Below are 12,563 nucleotides of genomic sequence, written 5' to 3'. Positions count from 1 at the left end.
ACAGGGATTCAGCAAGGGCCAGCTGCTGGTCATTATCCATGCCATTATCACGGGCCCCAGAGAAGAGCAGGCTATTGTTGATCTTGGGGCCCTGGCCCTGTGTTTTTTCAAGTGCTATTTTAAGAACTGCAATTTGTTTTCTCTGCCGCATTGTTGAAGCTATCCTCACCTTACCTTTGTACTTCCTTGCGGAACTCTTCCCTCCCTATTTACTGGTTTCCAAGGTGTTTTTATTTGCCTGGCATCTGGCCTTTTGCCTGAACTCTTATCTCATAGCCATCTTGGGCAGTGTAGTTGTTAGATAATAGCATCAACGGGAGCAGCAGCCAAACAATTTTGATTTAGTAAGCACAAAAAGAAAACCTCTACAAATCAGCTTGTTCGGGAATAGTAACTAAATGTCTTCATGTCAGTCAGCCTATTATTATTTTGCCAGCTGTAATTTGAATGATTGTGATTTTGTTCTGTTGGAATCCTTTATTTTAGTTATTGAGATATAAGAAGTAGGATACAGCAGGTTTTTGCATGATGAGTTTTTATTGAACCCTATATGTGGTGAGCATTGTACTACACACAGAAGACATAGGATTGCAGGAAGTATCCAGAGCTTCACTCCTCATCAAACCCTTTCTGTGAAAGCAAGGGGAAGTGGGGAAGGGAAGACAAAAGAAACATGTGTTAAGTTTCGATGGGGTTTATATTAGTGAGGTTTCGATTAGTATCAGCAATAAGTACATGGGTTATACAGCATGTATGTGTACACCATGAAGCATTTGAGAGACGGGGAGCCGACAGGGGGCAGCATCTACTGGAGTCACAGTGTCATGCACAGTTGAGCCTCGCTACCAACCTTGGAGCCCCCGTCGCGGCTCTTGGCCCTCAGCTTGTTGACCTGTGTCTCAGCGATGTCCGCTCTCTCCTCAGCCTCGTCCAGCTCATGCTGCAGCTTACGGAACTTGCCCAGGTGGGTGTTTGCCTGTTCCTCCTGTGGAATTCAGTTCACAACAATTGCTGCCTGTGCTCATATGACATGGATGCACAAAAGCCGGGTGTGAGTATTATTTTCTGTTATGGACTTACAGCCTCCTCAGATGTCCTCTTGTAGGCTTTGACCTTCAGCTGCAGCTTGTCTACCAGGTCTTCGAGACGAGCCACGTTCTTACGATCCTCTTCAGTCTGTTTATAGTGAGAACAGTCATTTCAGCATCTTTGGGTTGAAATTTAAATCTGGGGATGCTGTGATAGGGAGGATGTCAACTCTGAGGTCCAAACCTGGTAGGTCAGCTCCTTGAGGCGACGTTCATATTTGCGAATCCCCTTGATCGCCTCACCGTTCTTCTTCTGCTCTGCTTCAACTTCATTCTCTAGTTCCTTCACCTGGAATAAGAGGAAGTGATAAAAATCCCTTGTTCTAATTGTGCTCCATTACATTTAAATCCTTGGCTCACTCACCCTGTTCTCGAGCTTCTGGATCTGCTTCTTGCCCCCCTTCATAGCAATCTGCTCAGCCTCATCCAGGCGGTGCTGCAGGTCCTTGATGGTCTGCTCCATGTTCTTCTTCATGCGCTCCAGGTGAGAGCTGGTGTCCTGCTCCTTCTTCAGCTCCTCTGCCATCATGGCCGCATCAGTAATGGCCTTCTTGGCCTTTTCCTCAGCATTCCTGCACTCCTGCACAGCCTCCTCCACCTCAGACTGAAGCTGGGACGAATCGGCCTCCAGCTTCTTCTTCTGGTTTATCAGGCTGGTGTTCTGGACAACAGATGTTTAAAATCACTTTTAGATAACACTGCCATGCAACTAAATTGCATACATCTCTGAAGGATTGACTGTACCTGTGAGTGAAGTAGCTGCACCCTCTCAGTGACATCAAGGAGCTCCTGCTCAGCAAGCTTGCGAGCTCGCTCGGTTTGTTCCACCAAGGCCCTGAGCTCCTCCAGTTCAGCCTGCATCAGGTTGTTACGCCTTTCAACCATAGCAATGTTCTCCTTCAGATCATCATTGGACCGAAGAGATTCGTCCAGCTGAATCTGACAGTCCTTTAGATGGGATGAAATGTATAATTAATTTAATGTTTCCTACCAGGGCAAGAAGTAGTACATAGTTACATTTAACACATTAAATTGATGTACCTTGAGATGAGCATGGACAGACTTGAGCTGCTTCTGGGCTTCAGACGCCTGCCGGTTGGCCTGGCTGAGCTGGATCTCCATTTCATTGAGGTCTCCCTCCATCTTCTTCTTTATGCGCAGGGCCTCATTCCTGCTGCGGGTCTCTGACTCAAGAGAGCTTTGCAGGGTATCAATGTTCCTCTGCATGTTCTTCTTGCTCTGCTCCATCTCCTCATCCTTCTCCGCCATCTTGCGTTCAATCTCAGCCTTTATCTGGTTAAACTCCAGCTGGGCTCTGAGAATCTTGCCCTCCTCATGCTCAAGGGAAGCCTAGATTCAATGATATGGTATGGAGTAATTTTTACATTGTTGGGTCTCACACACTTTAAACTAGCATTTTTCCAACCTCGATCAATAATATATTATTAATTAATGGGAACCATATTTACAGAATATTTCACCCATACCTCTGCTTCCTCAAGAGCAGCTTGAATCTCACTCTTTTCTTGATCCATCTGCTTTCGGATCTTCTCTAACTCATGAATGGTCTTTGAGCCCTCACCGAGTTGCTCAGTAAGGTCAGAAACCTCCTCTGTCAATCACATGAGAGGGAAATCACATTAATGTTGTTCATGATGGACTTTGCGTCAGCAAAAGCATTCAGAGACCTTACCTTGGAGGTTCTTGTTCTCTCTCTTCATGGTCTCCAGGTGATCCAGAGATTCCTCGTAGGAGTTCTTCAGTTTGAAGAGTTCAGTGCTCAGAGACCGTGCCTCCTTCTGGGAGCTCTCCAGCTCACACTGAGACTCCTCAAACTTCTGCTTCCACTCTGATAGGACCTACATGTACAAATATAGCGGAATTTATGTTTTTATTCTTCTCATAATTTCATAATTTTGAATCATCAATATATGTTCTTAGGATCAATGAGCATTTCAAAAGCAAGTTCAATGAAATTTGGCAAATGTGTAATACTTTGTCAAAGTTTCTTTGCTTCTTGTCCAGAGCGGCAGCAGCAGCATTAGACCTCTCCACATCCACCATGAGATCTTCAATCTCATTCTGCAGTCTGTGTTTGGTCTTCTCCAGGGAGGAACATTTAGCATTGACTGCCTCCACAGCCTCCTCAGCATCCTGAAGACGCTGGGCCAGCTTCTTCCTGTGGAAGAAATATCCAGTCTTCATTGAATGCACCATATTCAATAGATTCCTCTCCTCTCTTCATGGCAGTGATAAGAGAAGTCATAATCGTATTGAAGACTATTTTATTTGAGCTTGCTTGAATAACTTATTCCTAATAATGTCATGTTTATTTGTGAAAAGTCAAATACACTTACTTGGCCTCCTCTAGTTCCTCAGTCCTCTGGATGGCATCAGTTTCATACTTGGTTCTCCACTGAGCCACCTCTGAGTTAGCCTTGGACATGCTGCGCTGGAGCTCAGCCTTGGCCTCCTGCTCCTCCTCAAACTGCTCTCTCAGCAGGTCGCAGTCATGGCGGGAGGACTGCACTGCATGGGCTAATGCATTCTTGGCCTGAATACATTTGGAGAAGGATAATTAAATGACACATCACTTAGACTAAGACTAACACTTAGGAGAAGTTTAACATTTTCCGGTTGTGTACCTTGACTTCCTCTTCCAACTGCCTTTTCAGATCTTCAAGCTGCTGGCTGTAAGAAGTCTTTCCTCTGGTCAGTTGCGAGACAAGAGATTCTTTCTCTTCCAGCTGTCTTGAAAACTCACCTTGAAATTCACAAATTAAGCTTTGTTAAATAGAAATTATTCTAAAATCAAAATAACAGTTGATAGTAGTAACAATGCCATACTGACCATTTTCAGCCTGAAGTTTTCCCCTTTGAGTTACAAAGTCATTGATAGATCTTTGGTATTCCTCACACTTGATTCTGTATTCATTCATCTGATCTTCCATAGTTCTGCTACTTTTCTCCAAGTTAATCTTAAAAGACATGAAGAACACCCCAACTTTACAATATGTTCCTTTAAATAAAATCTCTCAAAGTGTTTTTTCCATTTGCAAACCATTATTTATTTTTCTGGTAATCTTCTGCCGAGGATTCACATACCTTAGACTTCACCGTATGTTCCATGTTGGAGACCACATCGTCCAGCTCCAGTCTGAGCTCGCTCTTCTCCTTCTCCAGCTTCTGCTTGACTCTCTGCAGGTTGTCGATCTGCTCCCCAAGGTCGGCCACACTGTCAGCTTGCTTCTTCCGGAGTGTGGCAGCGGTGGCCTCGTGTTGTAGAGTGGCCTCTTCAAGGTCTCTGCGGAGCTTCAGGAACTCGGCCTCCCTCTTCTTGTTCATCTCAATCTGGGCAGAAGTTGCTCCGCCAGCCTCCTCCAGCCTCTCACTGATCTCCTCCAGCTCTCTGGCCAAGTCTGCTCTCTGTTTCTCCACCTTGGCTCGGGCAGCTCGCTCTGCCTCAAGCTCCTCTTCCAGTTCTTCTACACGAGCCTAATACAAAATTATACATTGTATAATTTCATATCACGTCATAATGATCATTTTAGGTAAGATGATGGTTTGTGTTCTACCTGCAACTCCTTCAATTTTTTCTGGAGCTGAATAATTATGGATTGTTCGTCTTCAAGTTTGCTGTTTAGTTGACTGACTTCAAAGTCTTTTCTGGAAAAAGTATTAATTTCATTAGTAAGAATTTTGAAAAAAGATTAAAGATGTAAGAAAAAGCATTGCTTTTGTCCAATCCTACTTTTTGAGACGCTCCTCCAGCTGTTGCTTGTCATTCTCCAGGTCCATCACACACTCCTGGGTCAGCTTCAGGTCCCCCTCCAGCTTTCTCTTGGCTCTTTCAAGGTCCATTCGGACCTTCTTCTCTTGCTCAAGAGATCCCTCGAGCTATGAATGGTTGACGTAAAGTACACAAAGAAGGTTAAGTACATATTCATTTTTGCTATGAGTTTTGATAGATGGTTTCAATCACATTTTTTATGATATTTTTGAATTTGACTCTTACATCATCCACTTGCTGCTCCAGCTTGGCTTTGGCCTTGGTCAGAGTGTTGACTTTGTCTTCCTCACTCTGTAGGTCATCCAGCGTTTGCTGATGAGCCTCCTGTAAGGCTTTCTTCTCCTTGGTGAGCTTGGCAATGATTTCATCCAGACAAGCCATTTCCTCCACTAGGTTCTTCACCTACAAATGTGGCCATGATTTGTTAATGTTAAGATGAAATTACAATGCTGCATCTATGATTCTCAGGATTGTCAAAGGATGTGTCCTACCTTGTTCTCAGTTGCATGCTTCTCTTTCTCCACCTTTGCCAGCGTTAGCTCCAAGTCATCTATATCCTTCTTCAACTCAGAGCACTCATCCTCCAGCTTCCTCTTCTTAGCTGTCAGTTCAGCGTTCATCTCTTCCTCATCCTCCAGTCTTTCAGTTAGCTCCTTAGATTTGGCCTCTAATTGGATCTTGTTTTTGATCAGGCCCTCACATCGCTCTTCTGCATCACAAAGATTGTCTTGCTCCTACCGGAGAAAAAATTATATTTGTATCATTTATTTTAATACATTCTTTAATAATAAAGCGGAAAAATAACACTATTCAAAATATTCTCACAGCTTGAACACTGAGCTGCAGGTCGTTCTTCTCTTGGAGAAGTGACACCATTTTTTCCTCTAGTTCCTTCCTGCGAGCCTCTGACTTTGCGTAAGCCTCCTTCAACTTCAGGAATTCTTCCTTCATGTTGGCCATCTCTTTCTCTGACTCTGCCGATCTCAGCAGAGGTTTGATCTTGAAGTACAGCTTCATCCAGGGCCAGTTCTTCACTCCCATGAAGGCACGGATGTTCCACTGGATTACCAGTAGTGCATCTCTAAAGAGAAAACAATGATGATAAATGCACCACCGAATACCGTCACATTTATTAAGCTCTCGTATCTAAAGAAATAAGAAGCTACGGCTACCTGCGCTCCACGATCTTCTGGTACTCAATGCGAGACAAGAGGCCCCGAGATCTGGCCTGAATCCCAGTGATTATCTTTGACAGACGCTCATCTCTCATTTCCTCTAGCAGACCCAGCAGACCAGCCTTGAAGAACACCTGAGAAAATCGATGTTATGGCCTTGAGATTCAAGCTCTTGCTTATTGTATGATGATATTGAATCAAAAACATTTATGCATTATGCTCACAGCTTTTGATAAAATTGCCTTCTGGCAAATAGTTTCTCAGATGTTTTAGCTTCCGAGACACTAGTGTTTGTACTATACCCTACTGTACCATATTTTACTGTACCTTGGTGTGTCCAAACTTGTACTGAATATGATCAATCTCCAGAGAGCCCAATAGCTTCTCTGCTCCCTTCCTGCTGTCGATGAACTGTCCCTCAGGGATAGCAGCAGGGTTCAGGATGCGGTATCTGCACAGGCCATATTTACAATGATCAACTTCACAACCTTAAAATTAGACTGTATCCCATTACAATGAAGATATTACCTCTGTCGGAAATCCCCATACAGGATCCTGTTGGGGAAGCCCTTCCTGCAGATCCTGATGCCTTCCAGCACACCATTACAGCGTAGCTGGTGCATCACCAGAGGGTTCTCCATGGCCCCAGGAATCTTGCTCTCATTGGGGATGATGCAGCGGACAAAATGAGGGTGAGTAGACCTCAAGTTGGTCATCAGCTTGTTCAGGTTCTCCTGTTAGGTCATCAAAGGTTTGGAAGAATGTGAGTGATTCTCCCTCTCGTATGTTGTAGCTATTAACTGCTAATAGACTTTACTTCTCTAGCAAGTAGCATAAATGTCACACAATACCCTATGAAGAGCCGACACAGTTTGGAATGATGCCCCTTTTTTCTTTTTCTCCTTCTTATCCGTCGTTGCTGTCAAGACAAAACATGCTGTCTCGGTATTCCACAATATATGATATACTATGTCGGTATCTGATGGTCAGTGAGTAAAGTAAGGAGAAAGTACCCGATTCGGCTCCAGCATAGCCAATAAAAATGACAGAAAGTAGCTTGAGGGAAGACTTCTGGTAAAGTCCCACAACAGTTTCATTGAGGGGATCCTTGTTCTTCACCAGCCAATTATTGATGTTGTAATCAACGACACCAGCATAGTGACCAAGGGCAAAATGGGCCTCTGGTTTCCCCTTGACAAGCCTAGGCTTCTGGAAGTTGTTGGATTTCCCCAGGTGGTTGTCATATAGCTTGGCCTTGAATGTGGCATCACTGGCCTTAGGGAACATGCACTCCTCTTCAAGGATGGACATTATGCCCATGGGCTAAGGAGAGGAAAAGGTGGGTAATTTAATATATATTATGCATCATATATGTATTTGGCCACTTATTCAATTGGGAACTATTGCCATATCTTACCTTTTCAATCAGATCAATACAGGCCTGCAAGTCCATACCAAAGTCAATGAAAGTCCATTCAATGCCCTCTTTCTTGTACTCCTCTTGCTCCAGCACAAACATGTGGTGGTTGAAGAACTGTTGCAGTTTTTCATTGGTGAAGTTGATGCAGAGCTGCTCGAAGGTGTTGTACTTGAAGAAGAACAGGAGAACATGCTTAAACTCTCACACATGCCACTGTCGGCCAATGCTCATTGCTGCTTGTTCACTATTGAGCTAGGATGTTATCACTCACGTCGAAGATCTCAAATCCAGCAATGTCCAACACGCCAATAAAGTACTGGCGAGGCTGCTTGGTCTCCAGAGATTGGTTTATTCTCACCACCATCCACAGGAACATCTTCTCGTACACTGCTTTAGACAGAGCTCCAACAGCGTAGCTCACCTGAGGCACAGTGAATCAATACCCACATAACTGTTAAATGTCAACGAATGATGTAGTATGTCAGTGTCTGTGTGTTAAGCGATCACATATAATCCTCCATATGTTTTATCATAATGTCCAGTCAACTCACCTGGTCGACTGTTTGTCCCTTTGTGACCCACTCGTTTCCTACTTTGACTCTTGGATGACAGAGAGCCTTGATGAGGTCCGCAGAGTTCAGGGCCATCAGATAGGCAACTTTGTCAGCCACTTTATGGGGGAAATATTTAGAGTGTGTTAAAGATATGGTCATTCATTTTTTATTTATCCTTTTGCCGGGATTGAATGGAATAAATAGGGAATAAAAAATGTCTTCACCCTCAGAGCAGTCAGCCTCCGCCTGCTCCTCTCGCTGCTTCTGCTTGAACTTCATGTTGCCATGATGCATGATGGCCCCTGTCAGCTTGTACACAGAGTTCTTCTCCTCTTGAGTAAAGCCCAGCACATCAAAGGCGCTCTACCAAGACAGGTCAACCAGGAGTCAGACAAAAAGCAGTGATTTCCTGAATCAACAGAGATTTCTTTGAATCTTTCAAATACATCCCATGCCCAGCAGTCAGGCGATAACGTTTATTCTTCTGTGCCCGGTGAAGTTTTGACCTCTACATTATACTTCATGCCATGTTCCCTATTATAAATGTACTGGTTCTCAAACTCCAGAGGGTGAAATGAAAACAACAATGGGACTGACGTCTGTTGCCATCAGTTCTTCTGCATCGTCGATGGAGGCGACTTGGGTTTCCCCCTGGGAGATGAAGGCGTAGTCATATGGGTTGTTGGTGACCAGAAGCATCTCTAGAGAGTAGAGGTGGGATTCAGAAGGCAGGCATTAGGATATTTAGAATAGTAGTAGTAGTATTGTGCTACATCAATGCTAAACCTGCTACAATTGGATATTGGATTGGATAATTTGTTTAAGAGAAAATTTGAATAAATATTTGGGCCTTTTTCTTTGGGCCTCCTTCATACTAACCAAGAAGTTCAGGCTTTTTCTGTGACAGAATCTGGTAGAAGATGTGGTAATCTCTCTCAGCCTTGAGCTGGAAGGTCACACGAGATTTCTCCAGAAGGTCTGGCAAGAATATCATTTAGAGGTAATAAGTCATGAGTAAATACCCCCAACATCTTGGGCTGAATAGAAAATTATGATCTTACATGTTTCAATATCGGCAGAGGCTAGCTTCCCTCGCGTGTCGAAATGAATTCGGATGAATTTGCCCTAAAAGGAAATGTTTGGTTTAAGAATTGTCTGTCATTGTTGTGCATGCAGATTGTCATATTTTTTTGGGAGACATTTACAGCTAACAATCAAATTCTGCTATACATATATGAAAAAAACATACAAATCTCGAGGAGTTGTCATTCCTGATCGTTTTAGCGTTTCCAAAGGCCTCTAGAGCTGGGTTAGCTTGGATGATTTGATCCTCCAATGTACCCTGTGATAAAGGGGAGTGTTTTAGATTAAATGAAACTAGGATGAGGACAATGTCAATTCTGAATCAATACAAACAGGTAGTGACCTCCTTCTTGGTTTCCTTCTTGCCTGAAGCGGCGATGCTGGCAAAATACTGGATCACACGCTTGGTGTTGACAGTCTTTCCTGCACCGGATTCTCCACTGGAATCACAGTCAAGTAGGATTAATGTACATTAGATGGGTAAGATGGTTAATCCTCATCAGACAATATTGTTTATTAATGAATCATCAATGCTACGCACGTGATCAGAATTGACTGGTTTTCTCTGTCTGGAAAAAAAGAAACATGCATATTGTTCATGGTAAAGATCCGTACTTGGACTTGATGTACATTTGAGAAGAACAAAGATCACAGTGCCCATTACTCACCTGCCAGCATGTACTGGTAGGCGTTGTCAGAGATGGAGAAGATATGAGGAGGAGCTTCACTCCTCTTCTTTCCTCTGTAGGCCACCACCACTTCTTGGTGGTAGACGGGCAGCGCTTTGTAGGGGTTGACCGTCACACAGAACAGCCCCGAGTACGTCTGAGTGGAATAGAGGATGCTCTCAAAATGTATGAATGTATAAAAAACACCTCTAGCTTTACATCAGGTTACATTTATTTGGCTGGCGCTTTTAACACTTTATTCAAACGCACAGTCAACCTCACAACATCATGCAAGCACATACAATATACTATATGCAGTCAAAGCAACTCGGCAGAAAGTAAACAAATGAAACAAAGAGATGAGTGAAGAGAGGACTCACGTAGATCATCCACGCTGCGTAACGCTCTTTGAGGTTGAACAGCACGGCGGGCTCGTGGAGGAAGGTCAGCATGGCCATGTCCTCGATCTTGTCAAACTTGGGAGGGTTCTGTTGCAGAAGATCCACCTGTTTGAGTGTGACCGTCTGGGGAGGAATGAAGACAGCATTACAAAATGTTGGCACGATAATCATTAGAAAGCCTGCAGGAACTAATGGCAAAAAAAGGGTTTTTGCAGGATTGATTGAATATTTATTAAGAAATACATTTGAGGGGTATGTAGAAAAATAAGGGTTTAATCAAATCTGTTACAATGACTTTGTCACTGTGTTGCTCAATGCCATGTGCAGACCAGCGATGCTTTCACGGCATCTATATCCAGGCTCCTGCAAGCAATGGCATTTACACTCACTTATTAATTCCCTCTTGAGCAGTAGCAGATTCTCACTTAGATTAACAAGCACTGGGCTCTGCAAGTAGCAAGGGAGCATTACAGAACCGGACTGACCTTTGTAACGGGATACACAGCGGTACCTCTTCAAAATTCTCTGTCTCGCAGTATCTGATTTTAATTATAAATTATATGCATTAGAAGGATTTACTCCCACATGTGCTAGACCCTAACCCTAACAATTTAGCATAGGTCTACAAACCTTTTTCCTCGTGTCGTTATTGACAATAGGCTCCTCCAGGTATTAAAGTATAAAAAATGCAATTCGTTTTTCTGCACCACCCCTCCCTTTGTTCCAGATGCCAACACTTGACCCATCAGGGAAAGGGAATGACCTCTGACCTTGCCGTTCGCTGTCTCCACGGTGGCCATGTCTCCTTCCCGGCTGATGACGGAGGCCTTGACGAACTCCTCCACCGGGTCTGGGACGAAGCACTCCTTCTTCATGTCGAACACCCGCATGGACGCCTCCATGCGGTCCTTGTCCGACTTGCGGAGGAACGATGCGGCCGGCCCAAACACGGCCATCTGCGCGTCTCCCATGGTGACGCTGTACGCTACGACACAGAGGCTATAGGTCCTTAACCCTGTCTCTATAGGCTGTACGCTACGACACAGAGGCTATAGGTCTCTAACCCTGTCTCCATAGGCTGTACGCTACGACACAGAGGCTATAGGTCCTTAACCCTGTCTCTATAGGCTGTACGCTACGACACAGAGGCTATAGGTCTTTAACCCTGTCTCCATAGGCTGTGCGCTACGACACAGAGGCTATAGGTCCTTAACCCTGTCTCCATAGGCTGTACGCTACGACACAGAGGCTATAGGTCTTTAACCCTATCTCCATAGGCTGTACGCTATGATAGAGAGGCTATAGGTCATTAACCCTGTCTCTATAGGCTGTACGCTACGACACAGAGGCTATAGGTCCTTAACCCTGTCTCCATAGGCTGTACGCTACGACACAGAGGCTATAGGTCTTTAACCCTATCTCCATAGGCTGTACGCTACGACACAGAGGCTATAGGTCTTTAACCCTGTCTCTACATATAAGTGTGCTAAACGCTGCAGTACACCTGTTACTTGTCTTTTAAGTTAACCCTGTCTCTATATGCGATAAAGCATTTTGGAGATGGTCCTGCTAAGTGGTTACAGATCTTTAATCCTATCTCTCTATGAAATATCACTCCAGCAGTTACAGATTTGAGCCCTATCTCTCACACTGAGGGATAGGGTCATCTGTTGTGATCACATCACCATAACATGGCTTTGGAGTCAGTCAGATTAGTGCAGCTGTTACTTCATTCCAATGTTTCACACATTGGTCAGGTCATGTGCTTTCATCATTTAATTACAGCTGATAGGTATGAGCGATGAAATGCAAACATTGCAGGAGTAGGCTAGAATCTTCATCTTTGAAAAACAAAGGGCCTTGACTACCTTTTCACCTTGGGCCAAGAGCTGGTTGCAGTTTTCAGCTAGTGGTCACCTGCAAGGGAGGTTACTAAGTCCTGCAACAGAGTGGGCATCAACACAATACTGTTAACTCTCAGATTCATCCTATTAAGTATTCCAAGCAGCCTCAGGAAAAGCTCAGAAAGGACTACTTAATGTAGTTCTGATACCTTTCATGTTGTTCAGACGAAAGGTATGATCAATTATCATCTCTTGCACAACGTGAGCTTTATAAAGAATAAGCCTAGCATCCAGGTTGACTATGCCGTCATTTTAAGGTAACAGCCCCAGGATCTACCCTGCTAGCTATCCCTGACACCACGCACCAGATAGAATTTAAACAATATAGAAATATTTGGGATGCAACGCACCCTATGGGATCACACATGCACAGGATGGGACAAATTGAAATACCATGAAATACAAGAAAAGAAAAGACGCCTGATTGTAGCACGTCTTTGGAGTCAGCCACATCATTAAACAATACTACGATCCGAGAAA

The 12,563-nt window shown here is 44.0% G+C and overlaps 1 protein-coding gene across 1 annotated transcript; it reads right to left on the bottom strand.

Moving 5' to 3' along the window:
- Window positions 1-517: 517 nt before the first annotated feature.
- LOC115549164 (myosin-7) lies at window positions 518-11,164 on the bottom strand. Its single transcript, XM_030364190.1, has 37 exons — window positions 10,950-11,164; window positions 10,159-10,302; window positions 9,779-9,935; window positions 9,652-9,679; window positions 9,454-9,550; window positions 9,277-9,369; window positions 9,089-9,152; window positions 8,907-9,005; window positions 8,625-8,728; window positions 8,252-8,390; window positions 8,025-8,143; window positions 7,745-7,894; window positions 7,471-7,641; window positions 7,067-7,376; window positions 6,905-6,972; window positions 6,582-6,787; window positions 6,381-6,504; window positions 6,051-6,187; window positions 5,704-5,959; window positions 5,370-5,612; window positions 5,104-5,280; window positions 4,840-4,985; window positions 4,664-4,754; window positions 4,194-4,583; window positions 3,940-4,066; window positions 3,734-3,852; window positions 3,446-3,642; window positions 3,084-3,267; window positions 2,782-2,947; window positions 2,576-2,700; window positions 2,130-2,438; window positions 1,833-2,036; window positions 1,453-1,749; window positions 1,273-1,377; window positions 1,081-1,176; window positions 851-985; window positions 518-630 (listed from the first exon to the last, which is right to left on the bottom strand). The coding sequence occupies exons 1-37, from the start codon at window positions 11,148-11,150 to the stop codon at window positions 610-612; spliced, it is 5,799 nt and encodes a 1,932-aa protein (XP_030220050.1). The 5' UTR covers window positions 11,151-11,164; the 3' UTR covers window positions 518-609.
- Between the last annotated feature and the right edge of the window lie 1,399 nt (window positions 11,165-12,563).

The sequence above is a fragment of the Gadus morhua genome, chromosome 8 (genome assembly GCF_902167405.1).
Source record: "Gadus morhua chromosome 8, gadMor3.0, whole genome shotgun sequence".
NCBI lineage: Eukaryota > Metazoa > Chordata > Actinopteri > Gadiformes > Gadidae > Gadus > Gadus morhua.
This window is presented reverse-complemented; position numbering and strand designations above follow the sequence as displayed.

Coding starts and splice junctions, on each gene's coding strand:
- LOC115549164 (XM_030364190.1), bottom strand. CDS start 11,150: ATGGGAGACGCGCAGATGGCCGTGTTTGGGCCGGCCGCATCGTTCCTC. Junction 6,973..7,066: donor CTATGCTGGAGCCGAATCGG/GTACTTTCTCCT, acceptor TTGTCTTGACAG/CAACGACGGATAAGAAGGAG. Junction 4,067..4,193: donor AACATACGGTGAAGTCTAAG/GTATGTGAATCC, acceptor ATGTCTTTTAAG/ATTAACTTGGAGAAAAGTAG.